This window comes from Colobus angolensis, unplaced genomic scaffold (genome assembly GCF_000951035.1).
Source record: "Colobus angolensis palliatus isolate OR3802 unplaced genomic scaffold, Cang.pa_1.0 Scaffold270, whole genome shotgun sequence".
Lineage (NCBI taxonomy): Eukaryota > Metazoa > Chordata > Mammalia > Primates > Cercopithecidae > Colobus > Colobus angolensis.
Genome location: NW_012115933.1, coordinates 1,481,770 through 1,495,740, shown reverse-complemented (window position 1 = coordinate 1,495,740; position 13,971 = coordinate 1,481,770). Strand labels below are relative to the sequence as shown.

General features: G+C 39.4%; 1 protein-coding gene across 2 annotated transcripts in view; it reads left to right on the top strand.

Annotated features, from left to right (window-relative positions):
- The window catches only part of PCGF5 (polycomb group ring finger 5), a 63,062-nt gene extending 55,804 nt beyond the window's left edge, over window positions 1–7,258 (top strand). For both annotated transcript variants that reach the window (XM_011947851.1, XM_011947850.1), the window contains exon 10: window positions 1,198–7,258. In XM_011947851.1, the coding sequence (XP_011803241.1) occupies window positions 1,198–1,245 (48 nt within the window). In that variant the 3' untranslated portion in view covers window positions 1,246–7,258. The remainder of the gene's footprint in view (window positions 1–1,197) is intronic.
- The last annotated feature ends 6,713 nt before the right edge of the window (window positions 7,259–13,971 follow it).

Genomic DNA, 13,971 nt, shown 5'->3' with positions numbered 1-13,971 from the left:
AGCCCTTAGACAGCTGTAGTAGCATCTGCTGTACTTCAGCTGGGAGAGCAAGACCTAGGTCATTTGTATTCCTACCCTCTAGTTCCATCCTGAGCTGAATGGTTACAGATTCCAACACTGAGTCGTCCCAATGTGTAGCATAGCTATAGTAAGCACTGAAATGGTCATTTTTCAGGATTGTTATGTCTCAGTCTAGCCCTTTTATCTATATGAAAGAATACAAAGTTCTCTATACCGTATTTTTGTATTCATGTATACTAAGATGGAGAGACATCATTCAGTGGCCATCTCAGCCCCTTCTTGATTCCATAAAATTAGCTCCTCAAATTTCATTTTAAGAGGGAGTATCTGCAGATTTAAGGAAAGGAAAAACCACTGATGTTTTGGTTCTATAAGATGTGAAGGTAAAAACAAACACAGAGGTAGCGTGGCATATGCCATATGCCTTTATCCCAAAGAAGCTGTTTTCTCTCTAGTTCTGTATGATAGCCAGATGTATGATACCTTTTCTACATAGTGACATGAAGAACAATATGAACCATTCGGTTATTTTATGTTATAGTCAAATCCAAATGTTTATTAGTATCAACTGTTAAAAGGAGGCAGTGACCTAAATGTTTCATGTAACAATTAGCTGCTTTTTCAGTATTTTTAAAGGATCATTAAAATAAATTTTAAATTAAAAAAAAAATGTGTCAAACTTGTAAGAAATGTGATTTGTGAACACTACTCCAGTTTTACAGGTTCCTAGCAAAGGGGGTCTCTTCATTGATTTGTGATTTAGTAGGCTCTCACCAGCCTAAGCTGTAGTGGAATCCAGGCTGCTGACTTGTCTTGTTCGCCTCATAGGGTTACTAACTGAATGCCTATAAGCAGGGTATGTAACTTTCAGTCCTCCCCAGGTCTTGCCTCTCCTAAGTGTTGTGCTAGTACTAGTCATATCTACAACCTGCATCATGTCTGTAGACCTTTAAACTTGACCTCTGCTGCGTATTATTGAAAACTTGACTGATTACAGAAAAATAATGGCAATCAAAAGAAATAGAGTTTTAATGATAACTCAAATTTTAACTGTTGTAATCTCTAGTACCAGGAAATATTGTAAATTATAACCCCAAATTCTTAAAATCTTTGTATATAAACTGTATTGTTTTTATCCAAGTACAGTCTTATTCATTATCTGTCTTTATTTTGTAGTCATACCCTATGGTATTGCAGTATCGACCAAGAATTGATTTTGGTTAGACGAAGGGGCCCAGACCTCACTGAGATGAATCCTGCACTATTTGTTTACTCGTCAACAGATTGCACAGTTAACGGTGTGTGGACTAGAGGAACACAACCAGATTTTCAGCATGCAAATAAGGCCATTGTCTATCTCTCAATTGTCAGTTGCATTCATGTTGTTTCTATTAGGAGCAAACCAAGTGCCATTCTGCTACTGAACCATCTGCATAAGGTATTTGTGTTGTCTCAAAGTGTGCAAATCATGGTTAAAATCAGTTAGGTGTGCCGCCATGATTCAACCTTCTGAATATTTTGCTTGCCTGTTCCAAGATTGTTCTAATGTTTAATTACACTAGTAAAATGGCTCAATTTTTGTGGTGTTGCAGTTTTCACATACTTACTATTTTATTCTTGTTTAAGTAGCGTACTGTACAAGAAACTAATAATTATATCTTGAAATTATTTTGTATGGAAATATATTTAGAAAAGTGGTTTTTGAGCCACTGTCTTGTTCTTGGTAAGCTTTTTGTGTGAAAAAGTTCATTGAGTGTGCAAGTCCTTTTGCCAAGAATTCCAGTTATTCTGTAACATTAGAGCACAACATAATTGTAGACATTCTAAGCATCTGTCCGTGTAGTCTACCAATTGCACAAGGAAGGCATGTTAGCCCTCCAGACTGAAAATGTATGTGACCTCTTGAACTGAAGTTAGATTCCCAACCATTCAAAATGTTGGCAGCTGATCACATTTACTTTTGATAAAATTAATGTGTAAGTAAGGTTAATCTTCTTTCATAATGCCTTATGACAAGCAGGTGCTGCTTCATGGAAATGTCATTGTATAGCCCATTTCATGTATCATTACATTGTTGCTGTCATTTAATGAGTGCATTATTTCTCTTTTTAAGTTGGCCTTAGGTATATGTCATTGTGGCATGCAGAGGGTTATGATGATTTTAAATATTAGGATGTTTAGAGCACATAACATTAGCTATTTTATGGATTTCAAAAGTCTCAAAACAGTTGTAGATTAAAACTGTTAGTTACCTTTCACATTTCCAAACTATGTGCATAAAATAGAATAAATGCAGTATAGAACTATGCTAACCAAAATTAATAGGTTAAGGGTATTTTATTTTAAATCCTGTAGTAATTGGGGAAATGAGATTATTATTTTATACATGAGTTCATTAAGATCAGAAATACAAAATGTCTTGTATTTTGCAGTTTTGTTAAGTCTTCCATTCATTTTAGGATTAGTCTGCAAGTCAAAGAAAGTCTTGTTACCTTAAATTATACGAAAACTGTCATTTTAAATCTTTTAAAATTTACAATTTTCAAAAAACTTATTTGGAAATTGCTTTGAAACAAACAAGCTAACCTTTGAAACTTAGGAAAAAATCTTTAAAGTTAGGGAAAATATTTGTTTGAGAAATATGACATGAGCACAACCTGTGTGTTACACACATTTAGTTTTTATACTGCATATGTGGTAAATGTGCCACCTTTTCCAGTAAAATGTATCAGAAATCAATGCCTTCTGAATTTCAAAATGATTCTTAGAAATAAGATATTGTACAACTCTAGCAAACATACAAAATACAGCTAAATCTTAGTATGTTTCACTATGTAAAAGGCTGAAACTTCATAATTATCTTTTCCTTGTATCTTTTTTTGACTCAAAAAGTCTATTAAATTTTTCTGTTGTTCTAACTTTGGTGAAAAAGGTTAAGGCAATACTTTCTTAACTTTGTTTTGTTAGATTGTTTTTGTTCTTGCAATGGCTCACAAGCACTTAAAAGAATTTAAAAGGCAGATTTTCGTTAACTACAAATGGCTGAAAAAACTGAATTTACTATCTAGCTACAGAAATTATTTTTCTGTGCTGTGATACTCAGTTCCCAGACATCCCTAAGAACTTTTACAAATTATTATAAATTTGTCACACCTAGGTCAGTGATTAAAATAGTGTTTTGCAAATAGAATTTTAATTAACTCAAAACGAATTGAGTGCATTTTTAAAAATCACAAGTGAGACTTTGATGTTTTGGCCCTCCAGCCAAAACTTAATGGCCATAAATGAGTTTTATTTACAAAATCTCTTTAAATTTGTCCAGTTGCCTTGTCATATTAATTTCACTATTTTCCAAGGAAATATATAGGAAACAATTATGAAACAGAATAGTTTTATATAGAATTATTTTATTTACTGATAATGCATTAACATTTTTATTGAAATGCAATGGAATATGTGCCAAAACATGTGAAAAGCTTACAAAAAGAAAGGCATCAATTGTCGTTTGGAGAAAGGTACACATTTTTTTGATGGTCCTAAGTTATATAGTATTACTACTAGAATCACAGATTTCTTCAACTGACTTATTTTGGTATATTCAACTACAGCTTTCTAAGGATAGGACTACTTTCATGTCTAGTAATACACCGTATTCCCTGTTAATTACCCCTTAAGTCAGGTTGTAGAATTTGCAAGAAACTAGGTATAGAAAAAAATGTACAGGCAACTTTTGTGGTTAGCTTTATAAATTTAGGGTGCTTATAAAATGAATTCTTTATATAAATAACCTATAGGAATCATCTGAATCTGTAAAATCAGAGACTAAAACTAAAAGTTTTCTTTAATCTGTTGTTTCTTAAGCAATAAACTGAAAGACCTTTACTTCCATAAAAGATTTTGTTATCTCTTTTATCTGCCTTAGAAATCATAAATATAAAAGGGTCAAGGGAACTTAGATATAAAGAATGACTGTGGTTTATAAACATTACTTTAATTGAAGTAATCACATCAGTTAATAGAGAAATCAAAATATGTATGGCCTTTTCTCTAGATTAGCAAAACACCTTTACAAAGTTTGAAAAAATAAACTAAAATGCTCATTGATGAGGTAATACTCAGTCTGGAGTACAGGTAACTTGGGTAATGCCTTTTAACTACTCTTAGAGAAGTATATTATTTCTTTATACATTAAACATCTATCCCATACTAATGTGCCACATTTTATAAATGTAATGATTTTGCTCAACTACATTACACACTCAAATGTAATCTAAATTTAAACTGATTCTTTAAGAAAAAAAAGTGTGTTATATAATATTGTGAACTGTTTAGCTTTACTGAAATATTTAAGAGAAAGTGCCTCATTGCTAAAGTGCATTTCTGTTTTAAATTTACTGCATAAAGTTTGAGTTATCTGTACCTGTCTCTTATGAATGGTTTCATATCTAAATAGGCTCTTGTAAGTTAATTTTTTGGAAGATTTTCATAAGAATATAGATATCACCAAAGACATTTTACAGTAAATTAATAACCATGTTGGAGAGATGGTTTTAACAGTTTGGAGGTTGGAAATTTTTAGATTGCAATTTAATTTTATATAGTTAGGCAATAACCTTGATTAATTGCTAAAATATCACCAAAGAAAGGCTTTAAACTGAATTTTCTTGGTGAGATCAGTCAAATGCAGGCTTTTCTTGCAATAATCAGGACACACTTCCTTTCAAATATGTTTATTGTTTTTCAGCGTCATCTAACAGATCTTAGGAAATCCTCAAAGGTGAGAAAGAAATAAACACAACAAATAGCCTTCCTCTGCATGAAAAGTGAGAGAAATACATACTTTGAAAAGAAAGTTGAGATTTTTAATTTGAGAGGCTTTTTATTTCATGGAGGCAGTGTAAACTAAAATTAAGCTTAGATTTACCTCCTGTATTCTTCATAATATGAGAACTTTTATTAAAGGCAGACTTTGGTAAAAGTGCCAACACCCTTACTTATATAGAAAAGAGTTCCTTCTATGGAATTTATATAAGTAAGGGCTTTCTCTGTATTCAAAATATTTCATAAGAGCCTGTGGTTTTTCCCCCTTTAAAAGCAACTGTAGATCGGGCATAGTGGCTCACGCCTGTAATCCCAGCACTTTGGGAGGCCGCGGCAGGTGGATCACTTGAGGTCAGGAGTTCGAGACCAGCCTGGTCAACATGGTGAAACCTCCTCTCTACTAAAAATACAAAAATTAGCCAGGTGTGGTGACACACACCTGTGATCCCAGCTACATGGGAGGCTGAGGCAGGAGAATCTCTTGAACTCAGGAGGTGGAGGTTGCAGTGAGCCGAGATTACACCACTGCACTCCAGCCTGGGTGACAGAGCGAGTCTCCATCTCCAAAAAAATGCAACTCTTTGTCTTATTTCTGAGCACTTAGTTTATTATTATTAGAATTTAGCCATATACACAACTTTGACAAAATGGGTCACAGAACAAGCATGTACATCAAGAGAAAGTTCCATATCCCCCTTGTACCATTTTCCTTGGGAATTCATGCTATGGGCTACCTTAAAGGTAAAACTCATCTTACGAAGTCTTTCTGATAGGTCACTAGGTAAATCTCCTTGGATAGGGTAAAAATGGATGCACACTCTATTACATATTCTGGTTTATCATAAGGAATTTTCCAGAAAGCTAAGCTTTATACTAGTAAGGTATTGGTTGGTAGTAGGAACTTCAAAAATGAATGAGTTTGCCATAACTTTAATTTTCTGGATTAGAAACATGAAAACTTGAAATGCAGTTATCAATATTTTGTAATATATATTCCTAGAGTTTGGGTAAAAATAAGGAACATGTCTGCTAGATCTAGTTTATGAAAAAGTGAAAAATATTAAATACACCAGAGACTCAAACCCTTTCAAGGCACACATAACTGTTTCTGGATTTACTTGACAAACCTAGTTGAGTAGCATTTTGATGGAGAACATCAGACTGAAAGTTAATTCAGATATACTTCAATGTACAATACAATTTTCAATAGTTTTTATTGCAGTGATGTTTTTCCAATAATTTAAGTAATTCTCTTCCTAGTGTAATACAGTTTTCATAAATAATGTTTACTTGCTTTCCTTGTATTTTGGAATAGAATTAAAATGCTTGAGCACTTCCTTTCAGAAAGTTATAAAATTAAAAATAATTATTTTAAATGCTCATTCAAATGTGTCTGTATACTCATTATGCCCCTTTTTCTATAGTTCCAAACTGAGACTGATTTTTCAGAGATTTTTAATTTTGATAATTTTAAATCTAGAATCAAGTGAAACAGATATGTTAAATACTGAGTCTAGTTTTCTTCCATCTATGGAGCTTCATGGAATAAGAAACTAATCTAGTGCAAATGAAGATTGATTATTTCTGGGTGATGGAGAGATAGTCAACAAATTTATTTATCCATCCTCTGCACATCAGTCCACTGGAGCAGGAGTTCTACACATTAAAAATGTAATGGGATCAGCCTAGCATTGTTTGGGGTCGGTTTTCTTTTGTTGTACTTTTTAGAATGGGGGTGGGGGCCTAAGTGTCCTTATGAAGCTGTGGTCCGCGACAGGAGCTTGTTGGGAGAGTACCAGGGTTCTGCTGCTTTCCTGCATCTGAGCAACACAACAGAGATCATCAGTTTTAAATAGAGTAGCCCTCACAATCAGAATATCATAGGATATATTGTAAAGTTATGTTGCTAATTTTCCTTTGAAATATAAAATATTTTAAGCTTTTTGTCAAAAGTGGTAACATCTTAATACAAATAAAAACCTTTTTGTGGTTGTAAGATTTAGCTTATAAATCATTCAAATTGAAGTGAAAGAATTACCAGGTCATTGTTAATGACTTAGTCTATTAAGAATATATGTATTTTTGTAAAGGAAAAGCACTTGTAGATATTTAATCAGTACAAGATATGTCTTTTGCAGAAATAAAATGCTGCTTAGAGATTCTCTTTAAATATTTTTTATTTTTGTGCTCAAATGTATTTTCTGTTGATCTATGGAATGTTCTGTACAAAGCTGTATGATTGTAATGTTGGGCTAGATACTTTTTTTTTTTAATCTGGACTTAGCCAAGTATATTTCACCATGTTAAAATATAGTATCTTTGTTATTAAAAATTAAATTGCATAATTTATTGTTGTTTGTCATCTTTAATGTTAGTCGCTGTAGCTTGCAGCCTTCATTAAAAATATCTCCTTTAAGTACTAGTCCTGTAGCAAATTTTATTGAAATTTATTGAGTGTTTGAGATCGTAAATATTTTCTAAGGATTCTTCAGCTATTTATTTAAAATGGCACACTCTCCCTCAAATACTACTTAAAGTGTATACACACACACCCTTGAAGAATTTTTTGTTTTGTTAGATTAATCAAATCCAAAAAAAACCTTTTGAAAGTAATTAGGAATCAAAGGCAGGCCCAAGTGACTTGAAAGAAAGATTGTTTCATTCAGCCAGTTAGATAGCTAAGTGTTGTTTATTAATACTTTCCATGTACACTTGCCTCAGGAATTCATTAGGCCAAAGCAAGACATTTATGTCAGGAACACTGCGATGGTTTCTAGCTCGGCCCCATTGTGATTTTGATGCCTGAAGCTTTGTCTTACGTTAGTGAAACCATGGAGGTAGCTAGAAACCCGTCCTTCAGTGAGACAGGGAAAGCAGCTTTCCTCTGAGCAGCATTTGGCTTTCTTCTGTATTTGAGCTCCACTGTCTTCAAGGCTGCTGCAGAATGGGAAAGAATGTGGAGGACTGCACATGGGAAGTGCTGGAACATATAGCACACATTGCTTTCATCACATGTCACTGGCCAGAGCATGGCCTCACCTAACTGCAAGCAAGGCCGGAGGACCTAGTGAAGCCACATCCCAAGGAGAAAGAGGAAAATTTTGTGACCTCCTAATGTCTGCCACACCCTACATTTTGCAAAAAGAGGTCACAGTTGCCTTAGGTCTTAGAAGGGTGTTGTCCACACAGGCTCAGCACTTATCGTTTCACTAGTTCGGAAAGAGAAAGAGGGGTCTTGCACCCAGGCCAGGCGTGAGAAGCTTGGGAGTCACTCTGCTCTTCATGTGGCTGGGGAACGTGCAGGTAGTATTTTGCTGGAAGCCATATACCACCCCACTTGGCATTCCAACCCTTGCCGTGGACTTTGCAGTGCCAGGATTTGCCCCTAGCAATCAATAGAGAATAATGCCTGGAGAGGACAAATATGCAGCGATCACTACCAGTAGAAACCAGCAAAGCCCAGCCTTTCTCACACAGCCGTCCTTCTAGGAAGCCCTGCTCCTCCTTACAAAGCCGCACTCATCCCTACAGAGCCTGCTCCCTCTTCAAAGCCCAACTGCTCCTCAGGAAGCACCTCCACTACAAAAGCCTCTCCTCCCTAAAAAGACCTGTTCCTGCAAAGAACTTTTGGTCCTCGTAGGAAGCCCTGCTCCTTCTACAAGCCCTGTTTCTGCATATAGTGCCTTGCTCCTCCTCAAAAGCTCTGCTTATCCATATCCTGCTCCTCCTACAAACCCTGCTCTTAGGGTTTGTAGGAATCCCAGCTCCTCCAAAGAATCTCTAGTCCTCCCAAGGAAACCTTGGAAGTCTTGCTCCTCCTGCAAAGTCCTGCTCCTTCTTACAGCGCCCTGCTCTTCTCTACAGATCCCACTGCTCCTACAAAGCCCTACTCCATCTTACAAAACCTTGTTTCTACAGATACCTCTTCTTCCTCACAAAGGCCTCTTTCTCCTTACAGAGGCCTTTTCCTCCTTCGCAGCTTTGCTGTCATACAGTCCTGCTCCTTCAGCAAACCCTACTCTTCCTGCGAAGTCCTGCTCCTCCTGCAAAGCCCTGATCTTCCTTAAAAAGCTTTGCTTCCCCTATAAAACCTCACTCTACCTACAAAGCTCTGCTTCTCCTGCAAAGCAGTGTTCTTCATACAAAGCATTCCTCCTACTACAAATCACTTCTCCTCTGACAGAGCCCTGCTCATCCTTATGAAGTCCTACTTCTTCAACAATCCCAGCTTAACCTTAGGAAGCCCTGCTCCTCCTAACAATGCCCCGTTTCTCCTACAAAGCACTGCTCCTCCTCAAATTCCACATTATCCTTACAAAGCCCTGCTCCTCATGCAAACCCTGCTCTTACTTACAAAACTCTCCTTTTTAAAGAGAGCTTCTCCTTTTTCCAATGTCCTGTTGCTCCTAGAAATCCCTGCTTCTTCAAATTCCAGCTCCTCTTTACAAAGCCCTGCTCTTCCTTCAAAGCCCCAATCCCGCTACAAACCCTGCTCCTTTACAGAGCCCTGCTTCTCCCTATAGAGCCTTGCCCTTCCTACAGATCCCTGCGCCTCCTTACAAAGTCCTGATGCTGTTACAAGCACTGTTTCTCCTTACAAATATGTGCTCCTCTTCACAAAGACCTGCTCCTACTTACACAGCCCTGCTCCTCCTACAAAGCCCACTCCTCCTTACAAAGACCTATTCCTTCTAGAAGAGCCGTGCTCCTCCTAAATCCCTGTGCCTCCTGCAAAGCCCGCATGCCTCATTACAAAGTGCAACTCCTCTTACAAATCTCAGCACCATAACACCCCTTCTCATTAGAAATTGTGCTCCTCCTACCAAGCCTGCTCCACCTTCCAAAAGCTTGTTCTTCCTACCAAGGCCCGTTTCTCTTTACAAAACCCTGTTCATCCTACATAGACCAATTTATAGTCCATCGTCTCAAGCTTATCCAGACTTCTTCCCCCTTCTGTAACACTTAGCTCTCTTACCACAACCACTGTCATTGATGTTTGTTTGCCCTCCCATTAGAGTGTGAGCTTTGAAAGAATGCTGACTTAGTTACTGTGGTATATCCCCACCCTCACAGACACGCACACTTGCATAATTAGTGGCACCAGTATGCAGTGGGGAAAGAAACTGAATTTCAGAAAGACAAGCATTGCTGATATAGATTTCAGCACTTTGCCAAACAGTCTCCTGTTCCCCCACTGGCTCCATCTCCGACTTCAGAACTTTAGTAAGTATATGAAAGATGGCAAGGTTCCAGTTGGCTATCTCTTTACTTAAAAATAGACACCCTGACCCTCTTGTGTAAGATCCCAGTATTAAGATTTGTTCCTTTGGGTGGGCAGCGTCTCCTCTTATGATAAAAGTTTCTAGAGGGAGGCTGTGTGGCATCAGATCATTTGTCCCACCTGCTTTGGTAAGCCTCAAATGAGGTGACAAGCTAAAGTTGGCTTAAGTGATCATTAGTCAGTAGACATGCATGAAACCAATGGCCCTAGTCGAACCCCTGGGCGAGCAGGAATAGCGCCCTAGAAAGGAAACCAATTCCGTGAAGCGTTATCTGCCAAGGAAAACAGGATCTCAGCAGTCACCTGTTAGAGGGTGCTTTTAGACATACTGTGTACCTCCTCCCCTTGCAAACATGCTTCCCTCTTCACCACTGGCTTATTAAGTACTAGGAGGACAGTTCCTGCCCTCCTTTTCTCACCATATTCCCAGATTCATATGCCAGACAATACTTGAATGAATGGGTGAAGAAACAAATTCCCATCCCTTGGGCTCTGGCATGGAGCTGTGGTCCCCAGGGATCTTGCTCACATCATGCTGTCAGCCAGTCCCCAGCCAGCCTCTCCTTGTCCCTGTCTTTTTCTCTCCCTTCCTTTTCCTCTTCTCTGAAATTATCTTACTGAAGTTCTCAGCACGTGGGACCTACTGGGACCAAAGTTGGGCATTCACGCTAGACCACAAAGGCCTGAAGAGCAGGGGCCCAGGCAAGGGCTGCTGTCCAGTAGCCTGTGGCTTCCTCCCCTTCCCCAGGTCCAACTCTGTGTTCTTAACTCCAGGCAACTGGCCCACAACTGCATGGCACTGACTTCAGTGGGAGGAGGGAGAGGCTGAGCAGAAGAGATACAGCAGCGCACGCCAGCAGGCTCTCAGGTAAAGTAGAGCCTGTTATTTCTGTCTTCTTTTCTCTCCCCTCCTTTCTGCATTTTTTCATCCTCACTATCATTCCTTACCTTTCTTCTTCTGTTTTCCCTCTTCTTCCCTCTCTACCTTGCACTTTTGTTTTACCTGTTTCCCTCCTCTGTTGGTCTCTTCTCCATCTTCAGCCACTTCCAACAATCTCCCTTCCTTTTCCCACGTGTTTCTTCCTTGCCTCTCCCTTCTCCTCGTCTGTTTGCAGTTCCTTTCTGTCATTTCATGTACTCCTGTTTATAGCTTCATTTCATTCTCTTTATCCTTTTTCTTTCTCTTCTCCCTCCTCTTCCAGATCCAAGTCTTCTTTCCTTTTGGTCTTCTGCCCCACTCCAGGAGTCAGTCTCCTTTGCAAACCAAATTTCCACTCACTTCACACACACATACAGTGGGAAATGGAAACAGCAGAGAGCATCTTGGAGGAGAACTTGAGCTTAGATCCTTCGGTAGATGCTGCCAACCTCCAGCCAGTCCTCTCTAATAAGGCCCAAGAGCCAGCAAGATAATAGCCTTTCTCAGAAGGTAAGATCAGTTTGTTAGGACTGACATAATAAAATAGCACAGGCTAGGTAGCTTAAACAACAGAAAATTATTTTTGTCAGAGTTCTACAGGTTGGAAGTCCAAAGTCAAGGTGTTGTCAAGTTTGGTTCTTCCTAAGGCCTCTCCCCTGGGCTTGCAGATGGCTGCTTTCTCCCTGTGTCCTCGCATGGCCTTTCCTGTGTTCACAGGCACTCCAACGTCTCTTCTTCTTTTAAGGCCACAAGTCATATTGCACTGAGGCCCTCCCTTATAACCTCATTCAATCTAAACCACATTTTTAAAGGCCTTATGTCCAAATATAGTCACATTCTAAGGCTCTGGGGGTTACAGCTTCAACATACAAATTTGGGGAAGACACCAGTTCAATCCAAAACAGAGCTATGCAGTGGCCTACAGACCTGGCTCCAAATGCAGGGTCGTTCTGTCGTATAACTGGGATATCTACCTAATCTCACTGAGCTTCAGTTTCCTCATTTATGAAGCAGAAATCATTATAATGTATCCCATAGGTTTGTGGAGGAATGAAATGTGTTACAAAGCAATCAGAGCAATGCCAGAGGACACACTAAAAGACAGCACTGTTGTTTTCAATCTCTATCTGATCATCTGCAGATTGCAACCCTTAGTTATATCAATGTTCTGTATTTGATTTGCTTTAAGACCTAAATTCTGCCAAGTAACCAAAATCCTGCTGGCTTAGCTTTTCCATTCACATGATGGTTCATAAAAGTCATTCCCACTGAATGTCCTGAAACATGAAGGACCTATTTATAGCACAGGGTCTAGTGCATAGTAGGCACTTTTGAAATGTCCTCCCTTTCTCTCACACTCATTTACTCATCAGAACAGACTTATAAGGCAGGCATTCTTAACTCAATCTCATTGATGTGAATCTGAATCTAAATAACTAGCAAGCAATCACCAGGGATGTATTTGTGTCTCCACCATGGATCTGTCTTCTTCCAAGGGTAGCCCTGTCCTGCTGCACTGGCTCTTTGGGTTTGAAAGCTGAGAAATCTAGAGAAGACTGTCCTTAGGCCCTCCTGGCCACTGGAAGAGGAGCAGTGTGGAGGACAGACACTTGGAGGCCAGCATGTGTCAAAGACAACATGTATGTCATTCATGTGGTCACACTGTCTTGAGTACCCATAACACACCAGGCATTGTGCAAAGCTCTGGGACTTGGTGGTGAGCTGAGCAGGTTCCACGTTTACAAGAGCAGAGTTTGTAGTATTGTATGCTAAACACATACAATAAATACATAATAAAAGACTGGAGGTGAATGTTCTGAAGAGAATAAGCATGATGAGAAAGAATGAGAGGACCTTTCTAAGAAAATGGCATTGAAGCTGAGACCCGAAAGATAAGCTGGAGCTAGCCAGGTAAAGGGCAGGAGGAAGAGTATTCCTGAGAAAAAGTCATCATTGCGATGACTGCTCAGGCAGCCCAGCGACCTGCAGAAGGCCAGTGTGGCCAGAGCGGGAAGCAGGAGGAGGCCTGGGAGAGGACTCTGCAGAAGGAGGCAGGGCCAGGTCGCGGAGACACTTTCAGGCCATATTTAAAAGCTGGTATTTTATTCTGAGCACAGTAAGAGGATTTTTAAACAGGGAACTGACATCATCTTATTTACATTTTTAAATGATCATGCTGGGAGCTTGGTGGAAAATAGACTGTCAGGGGGTAGGGGTGGGATAGAAATGGAAACAGATGAAAAGCCTGGTGCAATAATCCAGGTGAAAAGAAAACAACACAAGGGGCCCAGGGCAATGCCAGTGGTGCTCAAGATGAAAATATATGCTGATGGAGAAAAGTGGGGTTCTCTGCACATCTCACCCCTCAGCCCAGTGTACAGGACCTCAGTTAAATGTAACCAGAGTTTTTAGGTCGTGTGTGAAGCTCTAGATGAGAGTGGAGGGGAGGAGAGAAAGGATCCTGAAAAGTCTTTTCCACTAGCCCTACCCAGGGGCTCCCCACAAAACCAGCTGCCCTGCCAAGCACCCCAGCTCAGCCTCTCACCCCTCCAGTGAGGCCCAGCCCCAGCACCTGCCCTGCCATGCCTTCTTCAGTGCCACCTACTCTCCACCCTCCCCAGAGGTGGCTTTTGCCTGCTCCCCTCAGAGCCCTTTGCACATCCTGCCCTGTCAAAAGCACTGCAGTGGCATAGCCATGAATTCCAGTTTGGGTTCCACCACCGACTTGCTGCAGGATGGGTAAATCCCATCATCTCTCCCAAGTGGCCAATGTGCCACGAATGTAAATGCAACACCGAACTAAGGGAACCCAAAAGACGTAATTAAAACATTTGTTTATTTTATCTGTGCCTCTCACAGACCCCCTCCACTGATAAAACTTCAGCGGTCCCTGGACATTTTCTGTTTCCCTCCCTCTCCTCTCCTTCCT